This window comes from Tachypleus tridentatus, chromosome 13, assembly GCF_004210375.1.
Source record: "Tachypleus tridentatus isolate NWPU-2018 chromosome 13, ASM421037v1, whole genome shotgun sequence".
Classification (NCBI taxonomy): Eukaryota; Metazoa; Arthropoda; class Merostomata; order Xiphosura; family Limulidae; genus Tachypleus; species Tachypleus tridentatus.
In genome coordinates, this window is record NC_134837.1 from 203,635,693 (window position 1) to 203,651,471 (window position 15,779).

The 15,779-nt window shown below is 31.6% G+C and overlaps 1 protein-coding gene across 2 annotated transcripts in view; it reads left to right on the plus strand.

The window, feature by feature from the left end:
- The first annotated feature begins 1,135 nt into the window (after positions 1-1,135).
- LOC143236142 (PRA1 family protein 3-like) overlaps positions 1,136-15,779 on the plus strand; it is a 34,861-nt gene continuing 20,217 nt past the window's right edge. Inside the window, exons 1-5 of one of the 2 annotated variants that reach the window (XM_076474428.1) lie at positions 1,136-1,495; positions 3,772-3,917; positions 5,954-6,025; positions 6,457-6,592; positions 7,246-7,328. In XM_076474428.1, coding sequence (XP_076330543.1) covers positions 1,317-1,495; positions 3,772-3,917; positions 5,954-6,025; positions 6,457-6,592; positions 7,246-7,294 — 582 coding nt within the window. In that variant the 5' untranslated portion in view covers positions 1,136-1,316 and the 3' untranslated portion in view covers positions 7,295-7,328. The remainder of the gene's footprint in view (positions 1,496-3,771; positions 3,918-5,953; positions 6,026-6,456; positions 6,593-7,245; positions 7,329-15,779) is intronic. The other variant, XM_076474427.1, reaches the window with a different exon arrangement.

Here is a 15,779-nt window from a genome sequence, read left to right on the forward strand (position 1 = left end):
AGAGAATAAGGAGGATGTGGAAGTTTAGCTTTTCAATCTTTGCAGATTTTATTTTTGCTGTATGGATGAGGCTGTGCATTATCCTGGTGCAACACAACACCTTTACGATTGATCAAAGCATGTCTCTTTTCTTTAAGTGCAACATTCAAACGCTCTAACTGTTTACATTAGAAGTCTGATGTAATCGTTACATTGAGTGGCAGCAACTCAAAGTGGATCACACCAACAATATCCCACCAAACGCTCAAAACGACTTTCCTAGGGTGGATGTCCATTGTCTGCACTATTTTCTGCTGCACTATTGTTTTTTAAACTCATTAATTATTTTTTGCCTAACGTGTTCCTCAGATACCTCCATCTTCATAAGGGTTTGTTTGATCAATGATTTAAAAAGTGGAGTTGGATTAGTTTCTTTTATTTATCTGAACATTTTTATACATGTTCTACTACATATTTTAGTCATTAAAGTATTTTACAAAGACAGAAATGATGATGTACTTTCTGTATTAAATTTTCAGACATTACTTATAGGATGACCCGATACAATAAACGATTACGTTTTTCACTAAGTTGGCTAGTTTTGCGACTTTTATTGTGGTTTTTGTGGGTAAATAGGAGTCTCTTAACTACAGTGGTTGTTTAAATATAGAGCTATACAATGATCTGTTTTCTGTTTACCACTGGTATCGCGTCTCCATCAGTTTCACAAAATTGCTTACCCAATTATTAAATGTATCATTGCCACTGTTTCAGAGAGCTATGCAACTGTTTATAATGTCACACCTCTGGGAGAGTACTTTATAGTTACACAGCTCTATTAGGATACCGTAATATTGTAACTCCTGACTCTTTTCAGAAGAAAAAGAAGAATTAATGTTGAAAGAAATATCAAGTTATATACTTCACTGGAAGGGTACTTTCCAGTAGCACAGCGATATATTTGCAAATTTACAACCAACGCTATAATCCGTTTTGATACCCGTGATGAATAGAGAACAGATAGCCCATTGTGTAATTTTTATGCTTAACTACAAACATACAAAGATGGGGACCGAGTTATGCGTATATTTTTTCCGCTCTGGCTTTTATCGGTTAAATGAAGAAAATCTCTCGTTTGCTCAAAGAAAACGCGATTTAAATTAACTTAGATATCTTTTTATGTCTTTAAAGTTAATATAACGATTTCGACCTTTTAATTTGATATATAGTTATGAAGTTTAAGTAAAATAATAATAAATATTTACATTCAAACGAATTTCATCGTTTTTAAACAAATTTATGACCATTAGGTGACAGTGTAATCAAGAACTTTAAACATGGCAGAAGTGGAGGTTGCACCGTTAAGAAGTTTGGATGATTTTCTCTTGAGAACGGCGACATTTCAAATTCCAAACTTCAAAAACCTTGATAAATGGGCAAATCGTGTAATGAACAATCTGCTTTACTATCAGACAAATTACTTCGTGATGGCAACTTTGGTATTTCTGGTAATTGGGTTAGTAGTTGTATTTGTAACCAACTCCTTACTTCTTCCCACCAGTAATAACCCTCGTGAAAATCACGCCTAGTGAATGTTGTATTTACTTCGCTCATAAACGATATTACTGGGCGTATAAAGTGGATTACAAACTTGGGTAATTTTATACACTTGTGCCCTAACTTCTAAGGCGTGGAAAAGAAAATCCATTCTTTACATTAATCCTATTGTTTCTGAAACACAACTTACAACGTAGGTTAACATTAGTTCAGTAATTGTCAAATGGTTGTAAATGAATACTTCACCTTATGAAATTAAAATTTAGTTTTGTTAGAAAGACGTTTTACAAAAAAAACCCCAAAAAAACAAAGTTTGACTATTTTATGTGATAATAATATCACCAGTGTAATGGCAATATTATTTAAGTGTGTTACAAGTCTATTATATAATTAATTAATTTTGACGTTTTTGTGTTTTGACTTTGGTACTCACTATTAGGGTAGATGACCTATATTGCCTAATATTGTAGAAGTAATTGTATTTGTATATTCTTCTAGTGTTTGTTATTAAACAGTAGATCTTAAAAGATAGATAACCGTAGGTTACAGTTGCAACTGACCATGTTGAACAACAGGCAGTAGCAGAATGTACAAAAAATATTTTATTTCTATTGTAAGATAGTGGCTCTGTATCTTTATGTAATGAAAAAAATTCGCACTGTATGTTCACACGTACATCATCAGGCATGTGTGTGAACACTTCAGTGTCAATGTTCAGAGCTGCCAAGTTTTTTTATTAGACTAATGTGAGTAGAAGCTGTAATATCTGTAATTTTGAGACTTAGTGTTAACAGCCATATTAATGTGATGGCCTAACAGAAAGCTTGAAACCTACCAGTGCACAATTTTAACAAATTAAGTGTGTAGTAAAAGTATAATAATATATAAGATAGTGATGGTATTATACATACATATATATTCAGCAGAGAAGTTATCTTGTAACTAAATGGGATAACCTCACTAATAAAGAATAGTAAACTAGGGATTTTAATTAGGACTGTAATTAATATTTCATTTTCTTGTTATATCTGTTGAGTGTGTGGAAAGGAGTTTCATAAGTTTAGTGGTGAGTTTATTTTTGTTTAAGTTGTCAAAAAGTGCCATGTTAGGAAATGCTGTCTTAGTTGGTAAACACTTTTTAGTGTGTGAGAGGTCTTGGGTTTGAATCTGAGCCTAGGAAATGATAAAATGTTGGAATGACCTTTAGATCATAAGGTATTAAACTGTACTTGAAGTATATTTATAAAACTTGAGCAAAAACTTGTGTCCTGTAGTAACCTCAATAGTATAATTCAGCATTTTGTAAATATTTTATCAACTATGTAAAAATGAAGAGCAATATTTTAAGTAGACTTTATTTCACATCATTCCTTGAATTCTAACAGCATACAATCTATGTGCTTTACGTTCAGTGTGTACTCTTCCCACAACATACCATCAATGTGCTTTACGTTCAGTGTGTACTCTTCCCACAACATACTCACCATCTGTGTGTACTCTTCCCACAACATACTCACCATCTGTGTGTACTCTTCCCACAGCATACTCACCATCTGTGTGTCTTACGTTCAGTGTGTACTCTTCCCACAACATAGCTTGTGGGAATATTCTGTTTATTAACAAACATTTAAATGTACGTGTTTCTCTGAATAGATTATTAAATACAATATTTTTTAGAAGCTGAAATAAATCAATCATATCTTACATTACAACTATAACACAATACATAGCTCATGTTAGATAATTGTTGTTGATAAATGTGTGCACTAAAGCAAATGTCATTTAAAACATTATGAAAGAGTTTATTTTATCACTGTAGTGTTATCTATCATGCCAGTGTTATATGAAAAACATTTAAGTGTTCATTACTGTAGTGTTATCTCTCCTACAAATCTTACTTAAAACATATTTTAAAAGAGTTCATTACTGTAGTGTTATCTATCCAACAAGTGCTATGTAAAACATTTTAAAAGAGTTTCTTTTATCACTGTAGTGTTATCTATCTTACAAGTGCTATTTAAAACATTTTAAAATAGTTTCTTTTATTACTGTAGTGTTATCTATCTTACAAGTGGTATGTAAAACATATTTTAAAAGTTTCTTTTATTACTGTAGTGTTATCTATCCAACAAGTGCTATGTAAAACATTTTAAGTTACTTTTATTACTGTAGTGTTATCTATCTTACAAGCACTATTTAAAACATATTTTAAAAGAGTTTCTTTTATTACTATAGTGTTATCTATCCAACAGAGATGATTTGTGGAATGTTTGCTATCTCCGTAGCTTTCAGTTTGTTCTATTATGTAACAAATACAAAACGATCTGCAATCCATTTTAAAGAAGAACATCCGTTCATCAGCTTGGCTGTCATTTTTTCAGGTAAATTTATCTGTCAATATTTATATAGTATAAAAAATATATTAGGTTGGATTTTACTTCAATGAATAATGCTGAATAGACTTTGCAAGGAAAGCTACTTGCAAAGTATTCAACCTCATTTAGGTTTCTTAAACTTTGAGGAAATAGACGTGTTTGTGGTGAAAATATTACTTTTGTACATGCTATGGCAGTCCAGTTCTATATATTGACTGTAATAACTAAGGGCATCTTACTCTTAGCCCATCAGGCCACTTATTATTTCTGCTATCAATTAATGCAAACTGGATACATTATAAACTAAGCTGTTTTTTATGATAGTTGGTACAAGTATGGATCACTGCTTACAAAGCTTTACCAAGAATTTATAGAATTAAAAGATTTTCTACCTCACTCTGCTGGTTCAGAGATTGTATTGAGGTAACCAACTTCCTGATAATTGCTAACACTTAAATCATCTGTAGTTTTTAAAGTGAAAGGTTAAGTTCATGAAATATTGTCTCTGTGAAATTTCTAGAGTATGTACTATTTCATTTGCTAAATCACCTACTGGTGAGAATATTTTCATGGGTAATTTGGGAAATGTTCTACCTACACACTTTCAAAGTAACTTTATTTTTCTTTGCTTAAATGCATATCCAACTTACAGAAACTGTACCCCCCATTTATGTTTCAGTTCAAAGTTATGCTGTTATTGGTAGGTAGTGTTGTTGTAGACAGATATTTAGAGCCACACATTGTCTGGTAGAATGTTTATCGTCTGTAAACTGTTTTAATGATAATGGTTAAACATTGAACTGTTGTAGAATGTTATCGTCTATAAACTGTTTTAATGATAATGGTTACATATTGAACTGTTGTAGAATGTTATCGTCTATAAACTGTTTTAAAGATAATGGTTACATATTGAACTGTTGTAGAATGTTATCGTCTATAAACTGTTTTAATGATAATGGTTACATATTGAACTGTTGTAGAATGTTATCGTCTATAAACTGTTTTAAAGATAATGGTTACATATTGAACTGTTGTAGAATGTTATCGTCTATAAACTGTTTTAAAGATAATGGTTACATATTGAACTGTTGTAGAATGTTATCGTCTATAAACTGTTTTAATGATAATGGTTACATATTGAACTGTTGTAGAATGTTATTGTCTATAAACTGTTTTAAAGATAATGGTTACATATTGAACTGTTGTAGAATGTTATCGTCTATAAACTGTTTTAATGATAATGGTTACATATTGAACTGTTGTAGAATGTTATCGTCTATAAACTGTTTTAAAGATAATGGTTACGTAATGAACTGTTGTAGAATGTTATCGTCTATAAACTGTTTTAATGATAATGGTTACATATTGAACTGTTGTAGAATGTTTATCGTCTGTAAACTGTTTTAATGATAATGGTTACATATTGAACTGTTGTAGAATGTTATCGTCTATAAACTGTTTTAATGATAATGGTTACATATTGAATTGTTGTAGAATTTTATCGTCTATAAACTGTTTTAATGATAATGGTTACGTAATGAACTGTCGTAGAATGTTATTGTCTATAAACTGTTTTAAAGATAATGGTTACGTAATGAACTGTCGTAGAATGTTATCGTCTGTCAACTGTTTTAGTGATAATGGTTACGTAATGAACTGTCGTAGAATGTTATCGCCTGTAAACTGTTTTAATGATAATGGTTATGTATTGAATTTTTGTAGAATGTTATTGTCTGTAAACTGTTTTGATGATTATGGTTATATATCGAACTGTCGTTGAATGTTGTCTGTAAACTGTTTTGATGATAATGGTTATATATTGAACTGTCGTTGAATGTTGTCTGTAAACTGTTTTAATGATAATGGTTATGTATTCAACTGTCACAGAATGTTATGATCCACTGCATATAAATAATCATTTGTTAAGATGCCATTTCGCTGTATTTGTGTTTTTAAAAAGTACGTGGTTATAAAGTAATTTCTGGTGATGACTTCATTTTTCTAATTCAATGTGTTTACTTCACCTTGGTTTTTAATTACAGGTGGTTACTTCATTGTCTACGTGTTTGGAGCTGTCATTGTATTTCTCTTTGGGATTGCACTTCCTCTCTTACGTGAGTGGCTACTATGGACATAAGTAACTAGTGAAGTCGGTTTCTAGCTTATAAATTTCAGCAGTTAGAAATTTCTGGTTTCTACTTGTAACTAATTAATATCCCAGTATACTTCTTGTGAATATGATACTTCTATCACACTAAATATTCACAACATACATTTGTCACAACTCGTGTATATCATTGTTTTAAAATCTACAAACACTGAAGTATAAATTAGATAATTAATTAATAAAAAAATGTATACATTTGTGTACACGTATGTATGTGTGTGTGTGTGTGTGTATTCATGGCTCAGTTTTTCATCATTTTTAAACTGATGATTGTTTGTGTTTCAGTTCCTTTCTCAAACTGATGATTGTTTGTGGTTCAGTTCCTTTTTCAAACTGATGATTGTTTGTGGTTCAGTTCCTTTTTCATCTATTTTGAAGTGATCATCATTCATGCTTCACTGAGGTTAAGGAACTTTAAGAACAAGCTGACAAACAGGATCGAGACAGTTGGTTTACGGAGGACTCCCATGGGAATTTTCTTGGAAGCCCTGGGTCAGGAACCAGAAACCACAGTGTAAGTATGCACTATGGATTTTTTTTATCAGGAATTAACGGTAGCAGTAGTGATACTTGTGAACATTTTTCTAAGATATGAATTAACAACAAATTCATTAGTTGTTGAAAGTTCAGCAGAAGGGGGAGAATGTGTGTAAAACCTTATCTAGTAAAGTTCATTACAAAAACATGAGTGATTTGAAACAGTTTAATATTTTTAAATGTAATTGTCCATACACTGAGTAAAGTGGTGTCAGTCTTATAAACATGGGACAAGTTGATTATAAAAGATATTCTATTTTAAATATCATCTTACAGAAAGTTGTATAACCTTATGTTTGTGTGAAAAACCTGGTGTGTTTTAGTTGTAAAATCTGATGTCTGTAGTAAACACACCAATTTTTTTTACTACAGATATCAAATTATACAAGTAGAACACACCAATTTTTTTACTACAGACATCAGGTTATAAAACTAGAACACACCAGTTTTTTACTACAGACATCTGGTTATATAACTAGAACACACCAAGCTTTCACTACAGATATCAGGTTATACAAGCTTGGTGTGTTCTAGTTGTGTAAAGAGATGTATGTGGTACAAATCTTGGTGTGTAATAGTTGTATGACCTGATGTCTGTAGTAAAAACATGTTAATATTTTCTGTTTCTAGGATTGCAGCTGCTTCTGATTCATGGACTGGACGATTTGGGAAAAGTTGACAAGGATGAGTTAAGATGCACACATTTGTAAAATGTATCATTTATTATTTGAGCTTTTGTTAGCTCCTGTCTTATAGTACTTTTCTCTGGAAAATGTTTTTGTTCTCTTTGAGTTGCATTTTATAATATCGTCTCTTAAGATACTTTTAATTTGCTCAAATTACATACATACTGATATAATAAATGCTTTATGTGTTGTTGTGATTATACTTTTGGCTTGTTTTGTTCAAGTCAAAAACAGTATATATATGATCTATTGTTCTTAAAGTTTTTCCTTCTTGTACTGAACATTAAAGTTAGGGTAACTTTCAGTGTAGATTTCAAGAACTTTATCACTTCTACATACACATACTAGAACTTACAAGAACTTTATCACTTCTACATACACATACTAGAACTTACAAGAACTTTATCACTTCTACATACACATACTAGAACTTACAAGAACTTTATCACTTCTACATACACATACTAGAACTTACAAGAACTTTATCACTTCTACATACACATACTAGAACTTACAAGAACTTTATCACTTCTACATACACATACTAGAACTTACAAGAACTTTATCACTTCTACATACACATACTAGAACTTACAAGAACTTTATCACTTCTACATACACATACTAGAACTTACAAGAACTTTATCACTTCTACATACACATACTAGAACTTACAAGAACTTTATCACTTCCACATACACATACTAGAACTTACAAGAACTTTATCACTTCTACATACACATACTAGAACTTACAAGAACTTTATCACTTCTACATACACATACTAGAACTTACAAGAACTTTATCACTTCTACATACACATACTAGAACTTACAAGAACTTTATCACTTCTACATACACATACTAGAACTTACAAGAACTTTATCACTTCCACATACACATACTAGAACTTACAAGAACTTTATCACTTCTACATACACATACTAGAACTTACAAGAACTTTATCACTTCTACATACACATACTAGAACTTACAAGAACTTTATCACTTCTACATACACATACTAGAACTTACAAGAACTTTATCACTTCTACATACACATACTAGAACTTACAAGAACTTTATCACTTCTACATACACATACTAGAACTTACAAGAACTTTATCACTTCTACATACACATACTAGAACTTACAAGAACTTTATCACTTCTACATACACATACTAGAACTTACAAGAACTTTATCACTTCTACATACACATACTAGAACTTACAAGAACTTTATCACTTCTACATACACATACTAGAACTTACAAGAACTTTATCACTTCTACATACACATACTAGAACTTACAAGAACTTTATCACTTCTACATACACATACTAGAACTTACAAGAACTTTATCACTTCTACATACACATACTAGAACTTACAAGAACTTTATCACTTCTACATACACATACTAGAACTTACAAGAACTTTATCACTTCTACATACACATACTAGAACTTACAAGAACTTTATCACTTCTACATACACATACTAGAACTTACAAGAACTTTATCACTTCTACATACACATACTAGAACTTACAAGAACTTTATCACTTCTACATACACATACTAGAACTTACAAGAACTTTATCACTTCCACATACACATACTAGAACTTACAAGAACTTTATCACTTCTACATACACATACTAGAACTTACAAGAACTTTATCACTTCTACATACACATACTAGAACTTACAAGAACTTTATCACTTCTACATACACATACTAGAACTTACAAGAACTTTATCACTTCTACATACACATACTAGAACTTACAAGAACTTTATCACTTCTACATACACATACTAGAACTTACAAGAACTTTATCACTTCTACATACACATACTAGAACTTACAAGAACTTTATCACTTCTACATACACATACTAGAACTTACAAGAACTTTATCACTTCTACATACACATACTAGAACTTACAAGAACTTTATCACTTCTACATACACATACTAGAACTTACAAGAACTTTATCACTTCTACATACACATACTAGAACTTACTTTTATCACTTCTACATACACATACTAGAACTTACTTTTCAGATTACATTGGTTGTTGTACATATTTAAGTGTGTGTAATAAGATTGTGAATTATATTCATAATTAAAACATTTACTTTATACAAAAGTTATTAAAATAGAGATATATCAGTAAAGTAAATCATTTAAGTATTTCCTTCAATAAGGCATTGGTGTTGGCATTAGTTTCATGTGACAGCAATGTGTTTGTTTTCTGGCAATTTTAGTTCTAATTACTATGTTATTTAATAAACTGTCAGTTATGTAAGATTGCATCAACACAAGAAATAGTTGGATGTTTATGAAAGATTTGTCTAGAAGCTCATAAATGTCTTCAAGTATATACTTTTTATAAGAAATCAGATCATAATTTGATACATGTGTTTAAATAAAAAAACACTAATTCTACCTGGATAGATCACATAGGGTTAATTAAACTTATAGAAATAATATCTGACGATGTGTGTGTTTCATACTGGTGTTAACAGTTTCAACAATTATAACAATTGAAATAGGTGCTGAGGATATGTGTGTTTCATACTGATGTTAACAGTTTCAACAATTATAGCAACTGAAATTGTGGCTGAGGATGTGTGTTCCGTACTGATGTTAATAGTTTCAACAGTCATAATAACTGAAATAGTGGCAGAGGATATGTGTGTTTCATTCTAATGTTAACAGTTTCAACAGTTATAACAACTGAAATAGTGGCTGAGGATATGTGTGTTTCATACTGGTGTTAACAGTTTCAACAGTTATAACAACTGAAATAGTGGCTGAGGATATGTGTGTTTCATACTGGTGTTAACAGTTTCAATAATTATACAGTTGAAATAGTGGCTGAGGGTATGTGTGTTTCATACTGGTCTTAACAGTTTCAACAATTATAATAACTGAAATAGTGGCTGAGGATATGTGTGGTTCACACTTGTGTTAACAGTTTCAACAATTATAATTGAAATAGTGGCTGAGGATATGTGTGCTTCATACTGATGTTAACAGTTTGAATAATTGTAACAATTGAAATAGTGGCTGAGAATGTGTGTTTCATACTTTCAGTGTTAACAGTTTCAACAGTCATAATAACTGAAATACTGGCTGAGGATATGTGTGCTACATACTGGTGTTAACAGTTACAACAATTATAATAACTGAAATAGTGGCTGAGGATATGTGTGTTTCATACTGGTGTTAACAGTTTCAACAATTATGAGAACTGAAAGAGTGGCTGAGGATATGTGTGTTTCATACTGGTGTTAACAGTTTCAACAATTATGAGAACTGAAAGAGTGGCTGAGGATATGTGTGTTTCATACTGGTGTTAACAGTTTCAACAATTATAACAACTGAAATAGAGGCTGAGGACGTGTGTTTCATACTGGTGTTAACAGTTATAAGAACAGAAATAGTGGCTGAGGATATGTGTGTTTCACACTGGTGTTAACAGTTTCAAGAATTATAACAACTGAAATAGTGGCTGAGGATATGTGTGTTTCAATAATTATAAGAACTGAAGTAGTGGCTGAATATATTTGTGTTTCATACTGGTGTTAACAGTTTCATCAATTATAACAACTGAAATAGTGGCTTAGGATATGTGTGTTTCATAATGGTGTTAACAGTTTCAACAATTATGAGAACTGAAATAGTGGTTGAGGATATGTGTGTTTCATACTGGTGTTAACAGTTACAACAATTATAACAACTTAAATAGTGGTTGAGGATACGTGTGTTTCATACTGGTGTTAACAGTTTCAACAATTATAACAACTGAAAGAGAGTGGCTGAGGATATGTGTGTTTCATACTGATGTTAATAGTTTCAACAATTATAACTGAAACAGTGGCTGAGGATATGTGTGTTTCATACTGATGCTAGCAGTTTCAACAGTTATAACAATTGAAATAGTGGCTGAGGATATGTGTGTTTCAATAATTATAAGAACTGAAATTGTTTCTGAGGATGTGTGTTTCATACTTGTGTCAACAGTTTTAAAAATTATAACCTCTGAAATGGTGGCTGAGGATATGTGTGTTTCATAGTGGTGTCAACAGTTTCAACAATTATAACTGAAATTGTGGCTGAGGATGTGTGTTTCATAGTGGTGTTAATAGTTTCAACAATTATAACAACTGAAATTGTGGCTGAGGATGTGTGTTTCATAGTGGTGTTAACAGCTTCAACAATTATAACCTCTGAAATAGTGGCTGAGGATGTGTGTTTCATAGTGGTGTTAACAGCTTCAAAATTATAACCTCTGAAATAGTGGCTGAGGATATATGTGTTTTATACTGGTGTTAACACTTTCAATAATATTAATAATTGAAATAGTGGCTGAGGATATGTGTGTTTCCTACTGGTGTTAACAGTTTCAACAATTATAACTGAAATAGTGGCTGAGGATATGTGCGTTTCATACTGGTGTTAACAGTTTCAAGAATTATAGCACCTGAATTGCTGGCTGAGGATATGTTTTTCATACTGATGTTAACAATTTCAAAAATTATAACTGAAATAATGGCTGAGGATATTTGTGTTTCATAATGGTGTTAACAGTTTCAACAATTATGAGAACTGAAATAGTGGTTGAGGATATGTGTGTTTTTTACTGGTGTTAACAGTTTCAACAATTATGAGAACTGAAATAGTGGTTGAGGATATGTGTGTTTTTTACTGGTGTTAACAGTTTCAACAATTATGAGAACTGAAATAGTGGTTGAGGATATGTGTTTCATACTAGTGTTAATAGTTTCAATAATTATAATAACTGAAATACTGGCTGAGGATATGTGTGCTACATACTGGTGTTAACAGTTACAACAATTATAATAACTGAAATAGTGGCTGAGGATATGTGTGTTTCATACTGGTGTTAACAGTTTCAACAATTATGAGAACTGAAAGAGTGGCTGAGGATATGTGTGTTTCATACTGGTGTTAACAGTTTCAACAATTATGAGAACTGAAAGAGTGGCTGAGGATATGTGTGTTTCATACTGGTGTTAACAGTTTCAACAATTATAACAACTGAAATAGAGGCTGAGGACGTGTGTTTCATACTGGTGTTAACAGTTATAAGAACAGAAATAGTGGCTGAGGATATGTGTGTTTCACACTGGTGTTAACAGTTTCAAGAATTATAACAACTGAAATATTGGCTGAGGATATGTGTGTTTCAATAATTATAAGAACTGAAGTAGTGGCTGAATATATTTTGTTTCATACTGGTGTTAACAGTTTCATCAATTATAACAACTGAAATAGTGGCTTAGGATATGTGTGTTTCATAATGGTGTTTATTGTTTCAAAAATTATAATGACTGAAATAGTGGCTGAGGATATGTGTTTCATACTAGTGTTAATAGTTTCAATAATTATAACAACTGAAAGAGAGTGGTTGAGGATATGTGTGATTTTTACTGGTGTTAACAGTTTCAATAATTATGAGAACTGAAAGAGTGGCTGAGGATATGTGTGTTTCATACTGGTGTTAACAGTTACAACAATTATAACAACTTAAATAGTGGTTGTGGATATGTGTTTCATACTGGTGTTAATAGTTTCAATAATTATAATAACTGAAATACTGGCTGAGGATATGTGTGCTGCTTACTGGTGTTAACAGTTACAACAATTATAATAACTGAAATAGTGGCTGAGAATATGTGTGTTTTATACTGGTGTTAACAGTTTCAAAAATTATAACAACTGAAACAGTGGCTGAGGATATGTGTGTTTCATACTGATGCTAGCAGTTTCAACAGTTATAACAATTGAAATAGTGGCTGAGGATATGTGTGTTTCAATAATTATAAGAACTGAAATTGTTTCTGAGGATGTGTGTTTCATACTTGTGTCAACAGTTTTAAAAATTATAACCTCTGAAATAGTGGCTGAGGATATGTGTGTTTCATACTGGTGTTAACAGTTTCAACAATTATGAGAACTGAAAGAGTGGCTGAGGATATGTGTGTTTCATACTGGTGTTAACAGTTTCAACAATTATGAGAACTGAAAGAGTGGCTGAGGATATGTGTGTTTCATACTGGTGTTAACAGTTTCAACAATTATAACAACTGAAATAGAGGCTGAGGACGTGTGTTTCATACTGGTGTTAACAGTTATAAGAACAGAAATAGTGGCTGAGGATATGTGTGTTTCACACTGGTGTTAACAGTTTCAAGAATTATAACAACTGAAATAGTGGCTGAGGATATGTGTGTTTCAATAATTATAAGAACTGAAGTAGTGGCTGAATATATTTGTGTTTCATACTGGTGTTAACAGTTTCATCAATTATAACAACTGAAATAGTGGCTTAGGATATGTGTGTTTCATAATGGTGTTAACAGTTTCAACAATTATGAGAACTGAAATAGTGGTTGAGGATATGTGTGTTTCATACTGGTGTTAACAGTTACAACAATTATAACAACTTAAATAGTGGTTGAGGATACGTGTGTTTCATACTGGTGTTAACAGTTTCAACAATTATAACAACTGAAAGAGAGTGGCTGAGGATATGTGTGTTTCATACTGATGTTAATAGTTTCAACAATTATAACTGAAACAGTGGCTGAGGATATGTGTGTTTCATACTGATGCTAGCAGTTTCAACAGTTATAACAATTGAAATAGTGGCTGAGGATATGTGTGTTTCAATAATTATAAGAACTGAAATTGTTTCTGAGGATGTGTGTTTCATACTTGTGTCAACAGTTTTAAAAATTATAACCTCTGAAATGGTGGCTGAGGATATGTGTGTTTCATACTTGTGTCAACAGTTTCAACAATTATAACTGAAATTGTGGCTGAGGATGTGTGTTTCATAGTGGTGTTAATAGTTTCAACAATTATAACAACTGAAATTGTGGCTGAGGATGTGTGTTTCATAGTGGTGTTAACAGCTTCAACAATTATAACCTCTGAAATAGTGGCTGAGGATGTGTGTTTCATAGTGGTGTTAACAGCTTCAAAATTATAACCTCTGAAATAGTGGCTGAGGATATATGTGTTTTATACTGGTGTTAACACTTTCAATAATATTAATAATTGAAATAGTGGCTGAGGATATGTGTGTTTCCTACTGGTGTTAACAGTTTCAACAATTATAACTGAAATAGTGGCTGAGGATATGTGCGTTTCATACTGGTGTTAACAGTTTCAAGAATTATAGCACCTGAATTGCTGGCTGAGGATATGTTTTTCATACTGATGTTAACAATTTCAAAAATTATAACTGAAATAATGGCTGAGGATATTTGTGTTTCATAATGGTGTTAACAGTTTCAACAATTATGAGAACTGAAATAGTGGTTGAGGATATGTGTGTTTTTTACTGGTGTTAACAGTTTCAACAATTATGAGAACTGAAATAGTGGCTGAGGATATGTGTGTTTTTTTACTGGTGTTAACAGTTTCAACAATTATGAGAACTGAAATAGTGGCTGAGGATATGTGTTTCATACTAGTGTTAATAGTTTCAATAATTATAATAACTGAAATAGTGGCTGAGGATATGTGTGCTTCATACTGGTGTTAACAGTTACAACAATTATAATAACTGAAATAGTGGCTGAGGATATGTGTGTTTCATACTGGTGTTAACAGTTTCAACAATTATGAGAACTGAAAGAGTGGCTGAGGATATGTGTGTTTCATACTGGTGTTAACAGTTTCAACAATTATGAGAACTGAAAGAGTGGCTGAGGATATGTGTGTTTCATACTGGTGTTAACAGTTTCAACAATTATAACAACTGAAATAGAGGCTGAGGACGTGTGTTTCATACTGGTGTTAACAGTTATAAGAACAGAAATAGTGGCTGAGGATATGTGTGTTTCACACTGGTGTTAACAGTTTCAAGAATTATAACAACTGAAATATTGGCTGAGGATATGTGTGTTTCAATAATTATAAGAACTGAAGTAGTGGCTGAATATATTTTTGTTTCATACTGGTGTTAACAGTTTCATCAATTATAACAACTGAAATAGTGGCTTAGGATATGTGTGTTTCATAATGGTGTTTATTGTTTCAAAAATTATAATGACTGAAATAGTGGCTGAGGATATGTGTTTCATACTAGTGTTAATAGTTTCAATAATTATAACAACTGAAAGAGAGTGGTTGAGGATATGTGTGATTTTTACTGGTGTTAACAGTTTCAATAATTATGAGAACTGAAAGAGTGGCTGAGGATATGTGTGTTTCATACTGGTGTTAACAGTTACAACAATTATAACAACTTAAATAGTGGTTGTGGATATGTGTTTCATACTGGTGTTAATAGTTTCAATAATTATAATAACTGAAATACTGGCTGAGGATATGTGTGCTGCTTACTGGTGTTAACAGTTACAACAATTATAATAACTGAAATAGTGGCTGAGAATATGTGTGTTTTATACTGGTGTTAACAGTTT